The sequence below is a fragment of the Mesoplodon bidens genome (genome assembly GCF_964165515.1).
Source record: "Mesoplodon bidens genome assembly, chromosome: 17".
In the NCBI taxonomy this organism is placed as follows: domain Eukaryota; kingdom Metazoa; phylum Chordata; class Mammalia; order Artiodactyla; family Ziphiidae; genus Mesoplodon; species Mesoplodon bidens.
Window position 1 is genome coordinate 34,028,706 of NC_138174.1, and position 17,070 is coordinate 34,045,775.

The window sequence follows — 17,070 nt, forward strand, 5'->3', positions numbered from 1 at the left end:
GGTTTTAACAATCATCTGCTTGGTGTATGAAAGATGCAAATCATGTCCAAGCTTTTTTTTATAACAGTTCCATAGCTGTTAGTACCAATTTTTATTAAAAAATGCTGTACACATTTTATAACATCTGATTTTCAATTTAAAAACTTGTAAACAGCTATTTACAATACAGTACAAGTTATAAGTTAGATGTCCAACACTCTTTGGGTGGTGAAGACTCTCCAAAGTCAGTTAAAACATCTCTGTTACTCCACAACAACAACAAAAAAATCAAATATTAGAAATATCCATTGGTTTCCTCTCTCTCATATGCAAGTCAATTTTTCCTTTTAATGGAATTTGTACTTCCAAATTTTCATCCTCCCTGTGATGCCTTTTCCCTCTCAGACAGATGTATATGCCCATCCCTGTTACGAGAGTGATAGAACCCAAGCTTATTACAGACAGCGCTACTAAGGTGGGCATACAAGACACAGGCTCAACTTTCCTATGAGTCGGTTCTATTGAGAACTGTGGTTCTTTCTCCTCTATGTTAATTTCTGGTTCCTTTCTTAAAAGACTCTCAATGTAGCTTTCATTACTGACAGTGTCATTGACAAATAGGTTCACCATGACCGTGGAATGGAGAGGTTCGGGATAACCATGATCACTCACTTTCACCAGTAAACGATGGAGCCCATAATCTGTCTGCAGCAATGCCTCCTCCAAAGTAATGTTGCCAGTTTTAGAGTCAATCCTAAATGACTCAGGCCTAGGACCTCTTCTCCCTATGATGCTGTAAGCTATGACAGCATTCATGCCTGTGTCTTTGTCAACTGCATAGACCTCTGTAACTGGGGAGCCAGGGAGAGTAGAAGGTAATACTAACAGGTAAGACATGTTAGATTGAGGAAATAAAACAAGAGGTGGGTTGTCGTTGATATCTAGAAGGAGAATTGTGATTTTTGTGGTAGAGGAGAGGGGAGGCTCACCTCCATCAACAGCTTCAACCCACAAAGTATAGGAGCTTTGCTGCTCTCTGTCCAAAGAGACTTTGGCTCTCAGCATGCCCTTTCCTGTGTCTATGACAAAAATATCACTCTGGTTCACCACGGAGAGGGCAACCCATCCATTTTGCCCAGCATCAGCATCTGTTACACTAATTATTCCAATTTCACCATATCCTGGAAAGTTTTCTGGCACAAAGAAGCTGAAGTCCTTGTTGATGAACCTAGGACTGTTGTCATTTTTATCCAACACTGTGATAGCCACGGTGGCTACTGATTCTTTGGGTGGCTTCCCAGAGTCAACAGCTCTGACTGTGTACTTGTACTTTTCTTTCTCTTCTCGATCCAGCTGAGTAGAAACTGTCAGAACTCCTGTGACACTGTCTAAGGAAAAGTGTGATGGAGCATCAGGTCCCAGAAAATATGAAACTTGTCCCCTCTCTCCACTGTCAGCATCTGTAGCATCTAGCTTAGTCAAAAAGGCATTGGGTGAGTTGTTTTCTTCAATGGTTACTTCCACCAAGGGTTGAAGGAAAATAGGAGCATTATCATTGTCATCTAAAAGTTGCACTTTAATCATTTTTTTGACATGAAATCCCTCAGAGTTCCAGGCTACCACAGCTATTTCATAGAACTGCTGTAGCTCATAATCCATAGGTTTTGTGGTTTCTAACAGATATTCATTACTGTATGGTTTGTAGGGTGATAACCTAAATGGTCCTTCACCATCCAAGTAGCAGTTCACCTTGTATTTACCTTCTGGATCTCTTATGGTGAAAAATGCAATTGGAGTGTTAACAGGTTCCAGTTCTTTCAGGTAAACAATACCATCTATCTCATTCGCTATATAACGAGGGACAATTTCAGGTGGTCTGAAAATGACTTTGATAATGGTCACCAGGGCAGTTATCACAGCAGGGATGCAGCCCGGCCCATTAGCAAGAATGGTGAGCTTGTGCGTTTGCAGAACACTTCCCCCAATCTTACTGAAAAGTTTAATGACTCCAGTATTTTCATCCAGATGGAATAAATCCTTGGATGCTTGTGGAACTTTCTGGCTGTAAGAGTAGGTGATCTGAGCATTGTTTCCCAAGTCTATGTCCACAGCCTGGACAGCTGCAATCGGTGTGCCCACTGTAGCATTCCCATACACAGTGACATTGACTTGTGAGTCTGTGAAGAGAGGGCAATTGTCATTAATGTCACTTATGCCAATGGTGAGGGTGGCACTGCCCAACAGTGGTGGAGACCCACCATCCTCAGCTATGATGATGCTCACATACTGGTCCTGGGTCTCCCTGTCCAACAGCCCCATGACAATTAGGTAGGGGGTTCGCTCCCCATTCTCATTCTCCTCCACGTCCAGGGTGAACATACGATGGTAGTCCAGCAAGCGGTAGGTCTGAACTCCGTTAGTGCCTATATCTCGGTCCATGGCAGGATGCTCTATGGCCAGCCGGGTGCTTACAGGTGCATTTTCTGGGACCCAAACCGATATTTCGGAAACAGGGAACTGTGGGGCATTGTCATTGATGTCCCGGATAGCGATTTTCACCTTCACAAACCTAAAGTATTCCTGAGGCAGGACCAGTACATCCAGAAGCAAAAGACAAGAGTCAACGGAAGGCGAAGAGGAGATGGAAATGCTACCCCCCCAGGCAGCCCCTCCACCTCCTTCAAGACACAGGGCCTCCCTGTCGATCTCCTGGGCAGAAGTGTGCAGCTCCCCGGAGCGGTTGTCTAGGGTCACGTACTGGTCACTCAGTCCCTGGGAGGCCAGGCTGAAGGAGAGAAGAGGGTTCCGCTCCGCGCCGCTGTGCTCCGGGGGCTGCGACTGCGGGTCCTGCCTCCCTGCTCCGTGCACCAGCCGCAGGTCCTCGGCCAGGCTGCCGATGAGCACCCCCGCTGGCAGTCCCTCGTTCAGGCTGTACAGAAGCTCCGTGGCCCGGCTGTAACTCGCCAGGCAGTTGAAGGGTCCCACGAAGAGGAAAAACAGAAGCAGATGCTGAACGTGGGGGGTGGAGAGAAGGCTTATTACACACATGCGGAAAACACAGAGCTTGGAGTCAGAACCATTGCCCTGGGGTCATTCTGGCTCCATCCCCATTCCCAAAGGCAAACGCTCCAGTCAGAACGGGGTGAAGAGGAAACTTGCTGTAAAGGAGAGATCTATAGGGCAACATTGTCTCCAAAACTTAATTTTTCTCTTTACTTTTTACATCTCCCCCCCACCCCCCCGCCCCTGCCCGGCTCCCCATCACCACCTCACTCAGTTACTATTCGGAATCCCAAACCATAAGTCATCCCTGGAAGTTCATGTCGGAGCGGAGAGGACTGCGCAACGCGACAGAGAAACCACCAGGGTAGGTCATGCGGAGGGAGGGGGCTGGTAGTGGAGAGGCCCGAGAGGTGGGCACTTTATTTTCCATTGAAATGTTTCTACCACTAAGATCCCCGAAATGCGAAATGTGTTACATCCTTTGCTATGAGACCGGTAACAATAATAATAATAATAATAATAATAATAATAATAATAATAATAATAATAATAATAATAATAATATAGGAACTCTACCCCCTCGGACTCCCTACCCCACCAAATAAACGCTTTAGGTCGGAAGAATGGCTTTTCATTTTAATACGTATCTAAAATCAAATCGAAAGGATCTGTATTTCCACCCCCTAACAAGCTCTCACTAATCCCCCTCCCTTAGGGAAAGAGAAGTAAATGTGGGAAATGATTATGCAAAAACAATTTGTCAATTGCAGTAGACAGTAACAGCCAGATGCTGGCCGCAGGAAACAATCTACGAACCCCTTTATCTCAAAGCCAATTAAGCACACCCCAGCCTCCTCCACCTCATCTGCCTACATTTCTGCTTCAGAAACTTCTCACGACCCAAGGACTTGCCTATTCCTTGCTAAAATGCAGACACATTATCCCCAACTCCCTTTCCCTCCACCCAACCTTCCTGGGAAGTTTGGATTAATGTAAAGGGTTTGAGAAACCATCAAGGAGTGGGAACTGCCCCACAGTACTGCAACTTGTCGGGGCCGCGAGGCTCGTGGACCCCTACACTTACCAGTAGGTTTCTGTGGCTGGTGCTGCTCCTGGAACGACTTAGACGCCCCATATCCAGGCGCGGGTGCCAGGTCGCCGGGCGCCAGCTCACTGGCAGGGCCCGCGAGCTGCGCGCATCCCCTCGGCTGCGCATTCCCTAGGAGGCTGCAGTCGGCGCGCTCCTGACGGGGAGGCGGCAGAAGACACTCCCTCTCTGTGCATGCAAATCGCTGGGGAACTTCAGCCAATAGTCACTGGCTCGTCAGTTAAGGACAGCAGCTCAAGAGGGGCAGAAAGGCGAGGGGGTACCGAGGCACGGTCATGGTTTCCTGTCCTGAACCTGGGTTAAGTCCAGACCCCGCCGGAGGAGCCGGAGCGGGGACTTGCCTCTGAAGACGGTGACTAGGCGCCACCCGGTCGGACTCCGGGGCGCTTGCCCACCGTCCTCCCTCCTCGCAGCACCAGTCAGGACCCAAGTCCACAGGTTGCGAGCGTGAGAGGGAGAATTAGACTAAATTAATAAGCCTGCATTTATATCTGATTAGAGAGAGAGGAAGTCGGCACTACAGAGCAATCACAGGCGCGATCCCCGAACGCCTGCTTTGCCACCAGTTCTTCCGAAAGACTTAGATCCAGCAGTGCTTGCACAGAGAAAGAAAATCCACTTTCTCTGCTGAGAGAAGGAACTTCAAACTCTTAGTAAGGCTGTCTGAGGCAGAGAAGCACATATATGAAATCGGTGAAGGTTTCGACGTGCTTTAATTTTGAAGCTTCGCAGTTGGCGGTGACAAAGCTTCTGCCAATTTCCTAGTTGTAGGCGCAAGTGTCTCTGGGTGTCTGCCTTGTGGTCTTTTGAGACAACCGCGGCTTCTGGCTAAGGTAAAGAGCCAAGAGGGAGAGTGGCAACAATTGCTTGGTAACAGAAGTGGTTCTGCCTGCAAGCAATTTTACCAGATTTCTCTAAGGGATTTTTTTTTTCTTTCTTTCTTTGTAGGGCACTCACTGAAGCCTAGGTTCAAAAAAAAAAAGGCTACATTTCAAGTTATTACTTTTTTTTTCTTAGTTTTTTTTTACTGGGAAGAGAATTCTGAAGGAGTGTGGTGGAGAATGCTTGGCTATCCCCTCTGGCTCTGTCACTAAATAGCCATATGACAAGTCTCCTCATTTATAAAGTCAGGGCTGCTGAGAAACTCCAGTGCATTAAGTCCGTGAAACACTTTTTGATCTGCAGGGTGCCATGTAAGTAGTGGTAAAGACCATTGGCCTTTCCCTGAGTAGACACTTCTCTTCATCCCTAGGTTTCCATATATCCTGTGGGCTGCCCTGAGCATAAAACCCTCCCAGCTGAGTAACTGACTGAGCCTGGAATAGAAAAGTATTCCTCCTGGGTTAGAGAAAGATCTGACATCCTGTGTTTTCCATAGGATCCACTTCAATTTTCTTCTTCTACTGTATGCTAAATAGAATATAAATTGCTTAGCAGAGCTAATTGTTTTGCTTCTGACTCTTCCTATTTTCTCCTCATCCCCACTAATCCTAGAGAATCCTAAATAATTGATAACACACTGCATCAAAACACCTGGTGTGTGTAACAACTTCTTATTGCACAAATGGGGTTGTACATGGAGTTCACAAACAAAACTTTCTGTAATACAAATCTGGCTTATAAAATCAGCTTCTTTAAGTTCTTTAGAGTGAAACTGGAATGCTGATGAAGTGGTAAACACACAGGAATATGTACATGTACCTGTAAGGCCATCACACAGCTGGTAAACAAAACACAGTCAGCAAGTATGCTTTGCCTCTCCTTGCTTCTTCAGCTGCTCATTCTGCCCTATGGTTGAACTTTTACCACATACTTGGTAAATAATTATACTTTGGGGTCTGTAGTTGAAACATATCTGACTCCAAAAATCAGTAGAAAGTTGCTTCTGAAATGTGTTTAGTTTATGTCTTCACACAATACCCACAGCTTCTAAAAGTTTGAGGCACATGGCCAGAATTAGGCAATCCATCCATGGTCAGGATACATACAGGCTAGACCCACAGTCTGAATTAATTCTACATTTGTACAGAGAGCAACAGCAGTAGACTCTATATCCCCTTACAGTTCATGCCCTCTCCAACAGGTTAAGATCACTCACCTATTTTGATGAAAATTTAGGGATTTCTTTCTTTAGTTTATCCTTTGTTTACAAAGATACTACATTCAGCAATAATTTTCTGTAGTGTTTCTAAAAAGCATGACCATATAAACTATAATGTAAGTTGAAACACCTAAATTAAACATTCTGGAGATAATGTTTGGGACAACAATAATAACCTACTTTGCTCTAAGTTACTGTGGTTATTGCAAAGTCCCTGCATGGAAATTTGTCATCAAGGCCAGCACAATCTGGGGGAATACTTTACATGACATATTCCAAACTGTTAACTGAGCTGCTTGTTATTATCTTTCCTCTTTGAAGATCTAAGTAGAGATTTCAACTGTAATTGGGCTTAAAAAAAAAAAAAAGACCAAATTCCCTTCTTTCTTCCCTTGTATCTTCTTACTGTGCATCATGAAATTGTTCCCAAACTCCTGTTCCTTATGACGCCAGCTCTGTGACCTGCCATCTGGTGTCACATATTTCTTTCTAAAGATGACTTAGAGAGCTTCTATGCTATTAGTACCTTGAAAATGATACTTATAATGAACCTCTCAGATGTCTCAATTGCTCTGGGCCTGCTTCCCAGGTGTTCTGTAAAAATCAATCTAGAAGAATAGCTAGATTATAAGCCTCCCAAGCTTATTTTTTCTATAGACAAGGAAAACAACATGATAGAATAGATGGCACTGAGCTGAGCCAGGGGATTAGGATGCCCTTCTCTAGGTGGTTGCAAAGTTACGGTGTGACTTTAGAGAAGTCAGCAGACCTCTCTGTTTCAATTTCTTATAAAAATACCCATACACACTACATACACATACATGAGGGAAATGGCTTACCTAATATATGTCTTTGACAGACACTGCATAATGATACACAGGTTAATTTGATCTGTATTTACTGTGTTATATCACTGAAGGTTAATAATTTTCATTTACTGCAAGCCTTCTCTCCTTGTAGTTTTATCTCTTTATTTGCTGTGAGCATGCGTCTATCAAACTTTGTACATTTAGCAAACATAACTTAAAACTTTTAAAATTTTGCAGTACTGTGTTTTCCAGGTAGTTTTTATTGTATTTTTCAAGTAACTGTGATTTTACCATTTAGAGTATTTTAATAGCAGTATTCTATCCACACCATTTCATGCGATTTAATATATGCACAGATATTTAAACTTATTCTGAACCATACATAGTTCTATAAATGTTCTGGTTAATTCAAGATTATAAATAAATACAAATTAAGCATATGACCTTATTTTAAGATTATTTTATGCAAATCAAATCTACAATGGGGTATCACCTCACACCAGTCAGAATGGCCATCATTAAAAAGTCTACAAATAACAAATTCTAGAGACGATGTGGAGAAAAGGGAACACTCTCACACAGGTGGTGGGAATGTAAATTGGTACAACCACTATGGAGAACTGCATGTAGGTTCCTCAAAAAACTAAAAATAGAGATGCCATATGATCCAGCAATCCCACTTCTGGGCATATATCCAGAGAAAACCATAATTTGAAAAGACACAAACACCCTTATATTCATAGCAGCACTATTCACAGTAGAAACAACCTAAATATCCATTGACAGTTGAATGGATAAAGAAGTTGTGGTATATATACATATATTATATATGTATATATATATATATATAAATATATATATATACTGAAATATTACTCAGTCATAAAAAAGAATGAAATAATGCAATTTGCAGTACATGGATGGACATAGAGATTATCATACTAAGTGAAGTAAGTCAGAAAAAGAAAGACAAATGCCATATGATATCACTTATATGTGGAATCTAAAGTATGACAGAAATGAACTTATCTACCAAAAAGAAACAGACTCACAGACATAGAGAACAGACTTGTGGTTTCTAAGGGGTAAGGAGTTCAGGGAAGAGTAGGATTGGGTGTTTTGGACTAGCAGATGCAAACTATTATATAGAAAATGGATAAACAACAAGGTCTTATTGTATAGCACAGGGAACTATATTCAATATCCTGTAATAAACCATAATGGAAAAGAATATGGCAAAGCATATATATATATGTATGTATAACTGAATCACTTTGCTGTACACCAGTAACTAACACATTATAAATCATTTTATACCTAAATAAAAAAGAAACAAAAAGATTATTTTATTTTTTTCTTGTTAATGTATGAAATTAGCAGTCCCTTTAGATGTCTTAAAATATGTATGTGTATATATATTATGTTTATATTATATATGCATGCATATATGTAAGTGTAAATAGTACAATATATAGGACATATAATATCGTATAAATATAATATATAATAATTATAGATATATAATTAAACACATATTTATATATAATACAAATATTTAAATACTACATTGTTTTATAATATATAATTTATAAATATATACATATTTTATATTTTTAAAATTGTATATATATTTCTTTCTGATCCAATAATCAAGGTTGAGGGATGATTATATTTGTAAAACCAATATAATATTTGAGAAATAATAAAACATTAATTGAGTGTCAGATATATTCTGAACATACTACTGGGGCTTTTACGTATTTATTTATTTTATCCTCATAACAAATGGTTTTATAATATAAGTATTATTATATCAATTTTTACAGGCATAAATTACATGTTTGTCAGTGTCTGCAGTGACTGGACTTGAATATGAGGCCTCCAAAGTACATGATCTTTCAACTCTGGTACACTCTTCTCACCTAAATGGTGGATCTAGGGCCTCTATACATTTAAACTCACTTCAAGTCAACAAACATTTATCACTCACCAACATAAGAAAAACACTTTTGTAAGTATAGGTTTGCTATATGAGGCCTTTTTGAAAAACTTAGTCAATTACTGTTTCCTAAACACATACATACACACAGACACAAACTTCTCTGTGTTTGGCTAGCTTAGATCTTCTCAAAACTTGTAGACTTAAAATATATTATGAATGTATATTTATGTGTATGTGTATACTTGAAAGTATTGCAAGGGTCTGAGTAATTTTACGGATCACCTAGTTAACCCTCATTTTACATATTAGTTGAGAGCAAGAGAGATGGCTAATGTGAATCCTCAAAATACTCCTATTTCTTTTTTTTTTTTCCTATTTCTTAATATAGTAGATTTTGCCCTCAGGATTATCTCCATATTACAGGATAACTTATCAAAACAGCATATGTTTTTACTGTCTATTATTTCCCAAAACCTTGTTATTAAATATCGCCATAAGTACCAGTTACTTTATTTTATATTATTTTATTAATTTTGCAAATTTACGAATATTTTTAAGAAGCAGTACTAATTTGGATAAATTATTGTTCAAGTATATCAGACAAACTTCAAAAAATCCTATTGCATTTTCCCTACACAACTCAGAAAATAATTGTATGACTAATAGAAAACCAGCACATTGGTTCTTTTGCTAAAAAAGCCAGATAGTTAAGAAAATAAAGATGCATTTACATTACTTGTATGAAAAAGTGTGCAAATAAGCTAACTTACTACAATATAAGCTTGTATTCTAAAACATTTACCACTGTACTGTGCAACTTATAAATGAGACTTTTATTAGGCATTGGTCTATTCTGACTAGTACTTTCCTTTTTGTTTTAGAAAACTTTGTGTAAATAGATTTCACATATCTCCTCTTTCTCCCTGTATTCCAAGAGGAAGGAATATAATAGGGTTGAAATGTCCTTTTATTTTTTCAGAACTGAATTAGCATCATTTTAACTGGGCTAAGTATAGCTGGGTGAAGTCATCAGAAAATGCCAGACGTAATTTTAGCTCACATTTCCAACTTTCTATCCTAATCCTCAACATAAATTTTAAAAGTCATTTTTGACTCATTTAAATTTCACATTATTCCTTCTCACTTCTGGTAGAGGTGATAATGAGCAGTGAAACCATCAAAAGAAAGGTAGTAGGATTGAGGAGAAGATGAAATGAAAGGCGTGGAAAATCCAAAAAGTGGATCAGCAGTCAGTGAATAATGAACAGTTAACCAAATGTAGTTTATTGATTATATATATATATATATATATATATATATATGCCTTGTTCCCTGGAGTCAGTCCCTGAGAGACTTGAAAGAAGGGAGAGTGGGCTTTTCAGAGAATAAAGCAATTGCAACCTTATAAATTAACATAGAAATTAGGTCAGGGACAAAAGAAACCCATTGAAGGAGAGAAATCATTTGAAATTTCATTTTAGGGCACTGATCCTATGTCTTGTATCCTACAGATACCTATTTTTCACTCTCACAGTGTTAACACTGGGAAAAGCTTAATGAAAACATGTGCTCCTGTAATGTTTTTACATAGATGATAGATCTTTTGCCTGGTTTTATAAAATCTCTTTTTATATGATTCTTTGAATTTAAGGTGGGATTGTTAAAAACTGCATGACTGTTCAGATCTCGGCATGCACTGAATTAGTGCTGTAGGGTCAATGAAATTCTCTGTCAATGATGTAAAAAGTCAACATTTTCATAGGAGTATACCTATGATCGCTAGCTTCTTTCTGGATGTCTTTTTGAGAAGAGGGTATAGGTTGCTGACCTCAATTTCATTTACTGCTAACAGCTACCAATCATTGAGAACCTAACTTTTGTCAGGTGCATGGTGAGCATTATCTCTAATCTTTCCAAGGAGATTAATTAACCTGATTATTAACCTGCAAGTTAATAATCTCATTTTTAAGATGAAGAATCTGAGATCCTCAGAGGGTGATAGGTTGCTTGAGGTCACAAAGCCAGGAATTGGGCCAAGTTAGGATTAAACAAGGAAAATTTGGGTAGTTTATTTTAACTTGGTGAATCTTTTCTCTGTGTATTGGGGTTAATCTAATATTCACTGAGGTAAGCACATATGCTGAGTGTTGAATATGTGAGTATTATAAACAATGAGCAGAATCTGGCAGCAACAGAATCATTCACAAAATACTAAACTTGAATAATTGAAAAATTGAATAATTATGAACTTCAATAAAAATGTACATAAGTCATATATATGAAATAACAAATATTTTTTCCTTCCTTATTTACATTATCAAGAAAAGAAAGGGGATTTTGCAAATAAATTTTCATTAATGGTTTGGAATTATATGGCAATAAAACATTTATTTAGTGAAAGTAGTGTGCTTCTTGAGAAAAAAATTATAAATATAAGACCACCAATTCTTTTTTTTAATTTTTTTAATTTTTTTATTAGTTTCTGCTTTATAACAAAGTGAATCAGTCATACATATACATCTGTTCCCACATCCCTTCCCTCATGCATCTCCCTCCCTCCCACCCTCCCCATCCCACCCCTCCAGGCAGTCACAAAGCACCGAGCTGATCTCCCTGTGCTCTGCGGCTGCTTCCCACTAGCTATCTACCTTACGTTTGGTAGTGTATATATGTCCATGCCTCTCTTTCGCTTTGTCACAGCTTACCCTTCCCCCTCCCCATATCCACAAGTCCATTCTCAAGTAGGTCTGTGTCTTTATTCCCGTTTTACCCCTAGGTTCTTCATGACATTTTTTTTTAATTCCGTATATATGTGTTAGCATATGGTATTTGTCTTTCTCTTTCTGACTTACTTCACTCTGTATGACAGACTCTAGGTCTATCCACCTCCTTACAAATAGCTCAGTTTCGTTTCTTTTTATGGCTGAGTAATATTCCATTGTATATATGTGCCACATCTTCTTTACCCATTCATCCGATGATGGACACTTAGGTTGGTTCCATCTCCGGGCTATTGTAAATAGGGCTGCAATGAACATTTTGGTACATGTCTGTTTTTGAATTATGGTTTTCTCAGGGTATATGCCTAGTAGTGGGATTGCTGGACCATATGGTAATTCTATTTTTAGTTTTTTAAGGAACCTCCATACTGTTCTCCATAGTGGCTGTACCGATTCATATTCCCACCAGCAGTGCAAGAGTGTTCCCTTTTCTCCACACCCTCTCCAGCATTTATTGTTTCTAGATTTCTTGATGATGGCCATTCTGACTGGTGTGAGATGATATCTCATTGTAGTTTTGATTTGCATTTCTCTAATGATTAATGATGTTGAGCATTCCTTCATGAGTTTGCTGGCAGTCTGTATATCTTCTTTGGAGAAATGCCTATTTAGGACTTCTGCCCATTTTTGGATTGGGTTGTTTGTTTTTTTGCTATTGAGCTGCATGAGCTGTTTATAAATTTTGGAGATTAATCCTTTGTCAGTTGCTTCATTTGCAAATATTTTCTCCCATTCTGAGGGTTGTCTTTTGGTCTTGTTTATGGTTTCCTTTGCTGTGCAAAAGCTTTGAAGTTTCATTAGGTCCCATTTGTTTATCTTTGTTTTTATTTCCATTTCTCTAGGAGGTGGGTCCAAAAGGATCTTTCTGTGATTTCTGTCATAGAGTGTTCTGCCTATGTTTTCCTCTAAGAGTTTGATAGTGTCTGGCCTTACATTTAGATCTTTAATCCATTTTGAGCTTATTTTTTGTATGGTGTTAGGGAATGATCTAATCTCAAACTTTTACATGTCCCTGTCTAGTGTTCCCAGCACCACTTATTGAAGAGGCTGTCCTTACTCCACTGTACATTCCTGCCTCCTTTATCGAAGATAAGTTGACCATATGTGCGTGGGTTTATCTCTGGGCTTTCTATCCTGTTCCATTGATCTATCATTCTGTTTTTGTGCCAGTACCACACTGTCTTGATTACTGTAACTTTGTAGTATAGTCTGAAGTCAGGTAGCCTGATTCCTCCAGCTCTGTTTTTCATTCTCAAGATTGCTTTGGCTATTCGGGGTCTTTTGTGTTTCCAAACAAATTTTGAAATTTTTTGTTCTAGTTCTGTGAAAAATGCCAGTGGTAGTTTGATAGGGATTGCATTGAATCTGTAGATTGCTTTGGGTAGTAGAGTCATTTTCACAATATTGATTCTTCCAATCCAGGAGCATGGTATATCTCTCCATCTATTTGTATCATCTTTAATTTCTTTCATCAGTGTCTTATAATTTTCTGCATAGAGGTTTTTTGTCTCCTTAGGTAGGTTTATTCCTAGATATTTTATTCTTTTCTTGCAATGGTAAATGGGAGGGTTTTCTTGATTTCACTTTCAGATTTTTCATCATTAGTGTACAGGAATGCCAGAGATTTCTGTGCATTAATTTTGTATCCTGCTACTTTACCAAATTCATTGATTAGCTCTAGTAGTTTTCTGGTAGCATCTTTAGGATTCTCTATGTATAGTATCATGTCATCTGCAAACAGTGACAGCTTTATTTCTTCTTTTCCAATTTGGATTCCTTTTATTTCCTTATTTTCTCTGAATGCTGTGGCTAAAACTTCCAAAAGTAAGTTGAATAAGAGTGGTGAGAGTGGGCAGCCTTGTCTTGTTCCTGATCTTAGTGGAAATGGTTTCAGTTTTTCACCATTGAGGACAACGTTGGCTGTGGGTTTGCCATATATGGCCTTTATTATTTTGACGAAAGTTCCCTCTATGCCTACTTTCTGCAGGGTTTTTATCATAAATGGGTGTTGAATTTTGTCGAAAGCTTTCTCTGCATCTACTGATATGATCATATGGTTTTTCTCCTTCAACTTGTTAATATGGTGTATCACATTGATTGATTTGTGTATATTGAAGAATCCTTGCATTCCTGGAATAAACCCCACTTGATCATGGTGTATGATCCTTTTAATGTGCTGTTAGATTCTGTTTGCTAGTATTTTGTTGAGGATTTTTGCATCTATGTTCATCAGTGATATTGGCCTGTAGTTTTCTTTCTTTGTGACAACCTTGCCTGGTTTTGGTATCAAGGTGATGGTGGCCTCGTAGAATGAGTTTGGGAGTATTCCTTCCTCTGAAATTGTTTGGAAGAGTTTGAGAAGGATGGGTGTTAGCTCTTCTCTAAATGTTTGATAGAATTTGACTGTGAAGCCATCTGGTCCTGGGCTTTTGTTTGTTGGAAGATTTTTAATCACAGTTTCAATTTCAGTGCTTGTGATTGGTCTATTCATATTTTCTATTTCTTCCTGAGTCAGTCTTGGCAGGTTGTGCATTTCTAAGAATTTGTTCATTTCTTCCATGTTGTCCATTTTATTGGCATAGAATTGCTTGTAGTAATCTCTCATGATCTTTTGTATTTCTGCAGTGTCAGTTGTTACTTCTCCTTTTTCATTTCTAATTCTATTGATTTGAGTCTTCTCCCTTTTTTTCTTGATGAGTCTGGCTAATGGTTTACCAATTTTGTTTATCTTCTCAAAGAACCACTTTTAGTTTTATTGATCTTTGCTATCGTTTCCTACATTTCTTTTTCATTTATTTCTGATCTGATCTTTATGATTTCTTTCCTTCTGCTAACTTTGGGGTTTTTTTATTCTTCTTTCTCTAATTGCTTTAGGTGCAGGGTCAGGTTGTTTACTCGAGATGTTGCCTGTTTCTTAAGGTGGGATTGTATTGCTATAAACTTGCCTCTTAGAACTGCTTTTGCTGCGTCCCATAGGTTTTGGGTCGTCATGTCTCCCTTGTTATTTCTTTCTAGGTATTTTTTAAGTTCGTCTTTGATTTCTTCAGTGATCACTTCGTTATTGAGTAGTGTATTGTTTAGCCTCCATGTGTTTGTATTTTTTACAGATCTTTTCCTGTAATTGATGTCTAGTCTCATAGCATTGTGGTCGGAAAAGATACTTGATACAATTTCAATTTTCTTAAATTTACCAAGGCTTGATTTGTGACCCAAGATATGATCTATCCTGTAGAATGTTCCATGAGCACTTGAGAAAAATGTGTATTCTGTTGTTTTTGGATGGAATGTCCTATAAATATCAATTAAGTCCATCTTGTTTAATGTATCATTTAAAGCTTGTGTTTTGTTGTTTATTTTCATTTTGGATGATCTGTCCATTGGTGAAAGTGGGGTGTTAAAGTCCCCTACTATGATTGTGTTACTGTCGATTTCCCCTTTTATGGCTGTTAGTATTTGCCTTATGTATTGAGGTGCTCCTATGTTGGGTGCATAAATATTTACAATTGTTATATCTTCTTCTTGGATCGATCCCTTGATCATTATGTAGTGTCCTTCTTTGTCTCTTCTAATAGTCTTTATTTTAAAGTCTATTTTTTTCTGATATAAGTATTGATACGCCAGCTTTCTTTTGATTTCCATTTGCATGGAATATCTTTTTCCATCCCCTTACTTTCAATCTGTATGTGTCTCTAGGTCTGAAGTTGGTCTCTTGAAGACAGCATATATATGGGTCTTGTTTTTGTATCCATTTAACCAATCTGTGTCTTTTGGTTTGAGCGTTTAGTCCATTTACATTTAAGGTAATTATCAATATGTATGTTCCTATTCCCATTTTCTTAATTGTTTGGGGTTCGTTATTGTTGGTCTTTTCCTTCTGTTGTGTTTCTTGCCTAGAGAAGTTCCTTTAGCATTTGTTGTAAAGCTGGTTTGGTGGTGCTGAACTCTCTCAGCTTTCGCTTGTCTGTAAAGGTTTTAATCTCTCCACCAAATCTGAATGAGATCCTTGCTGGGTAGAGTAATCTTGGTTGCAGGTTTCTCTCCTTCATCACTTTAATTATGTCCTGCCACTCCCTTCTGGCTTGTAGAGTTTCTGCTGAGAGATCAGCTGTTAACCTGATGGGGATTCCCTTGTATGTTATTTGTTGTTTTTCCCTTGCTGGTTTTAATATGATTTCTTTGGGTTTAATTGTTGACAGTTTGATTAATATGTGTCTTGGCGTATTTCTCCTTGGATTTATTCTGTATGGGACTTTCTGTGCCTCCTGGACTTGATTAACTATTTCCTTTCCCATATTAGGGAAGTTTTCAACTATAATCTCTTCAAACATTTTCTCAGTCCCTTTCTTTTTCTCTTCTTCTTCTGGAACCCCTATAATTCGAATGTTGGTGTGTTAATGTTGTCCCAGAGGTCTCTGAGACTCTCCTCTATTCTTTTCATTCTTTTTTCTTTATTTTGCTCTGTATCAGTTATTTACACTATTTTATCTTCCACCTCACTTATCCGTTTTTCTGCCTCAATTATTCTTCTATTGATCCTATCTAGAGTATTTTTCATTTCATTTATTGTGTTTTTAATCGATGCTTGATTCATCTTTAGTTCTTCTAGGTCCTTGTTAACTGTTTCTTGCATTTTGTCTATTCTATTTCCAAGATTTTGGATCTTGGAAATAGAATCTTGGATCAACTTTACTATCATTATTCTGAATTCTTTTTCAGGTAGACTGCCTATTACCTCTTCATTTGTTAGGTCTGGTAGGTTTTTATCTTGCTCCTTCACCTGCTGTGTGTTTTTCTGTCTTCTCATTTTGCTTATGTTACTGTGTTTGGGGTCTCCTTTTTGCAGGCTGCAGATTCGTAGTTCCCATTGTTTTTGGTGTCTGACTCCAGTGGCTAAGGTTGTTTCAGTAGGTTGTGTAGGCTTCCTTGTGGGGGGGACTAGTGCCTGTGTTCTGGTGGTTGAGGCTCGATCTTGTCTTTCTGGTGGACAGGTCCACGTCTGGTGGTGTGTTTTGGGGTGCCTGTGGCCTTATTATGTTTTTAGGCAGCCTCTCTGCTAATGGGTTTGGTTGTGTTCCTGCCTTGCTAGTTGCTTGGCATAGGGTGACCAGCACTGTAGCTTGCTGGTCATTGACTGAAGCTGGGTGCTGGTGTTGAGTTGGAGATCTCTGGGAGATTTTCGCTGCTTGAAATTATGTGGAGCTGGTAGGTCTCTTGTGGACCCGTGTCCTGAAGTTGGCTTTCCCACTTCAGAGGCACAGCACTGACTCCTGGCTGCACCACCAAGAGCCTTTCATCTACCCGGCTCAGAATAAAAGGGGGAAAAAGCAGAAAGAAAGAATTAGTAGAAG

At 38.8% G+C, this 17,070-nt stretch overlaps 1 protein-coding gene across 1 annotated transcript; it reads right to left on the reverse strand.

Moving 5' to 3' along the window:
- Nucleotides 1-267: 267 nt before the first annotated feature.
- On the reverse strand, nt 268-4,198 carry PCDH20 (protocadherin 20; the record flags this gene model as incomplete). Its single annotated transcript, XM_081214753.1, has 2 exons — nt 268-2,988; nt 4,067-4,198. 2 exons carry the CDS (start codon nt 4,196-4,198, stop codon nt 268-270), a joined length of 2,853 nt encoding a protein of 950 aa, XP_081070879.1.
- Nucleotides 4,199-17,070: the final 12,872 nt, after the last annotated feature.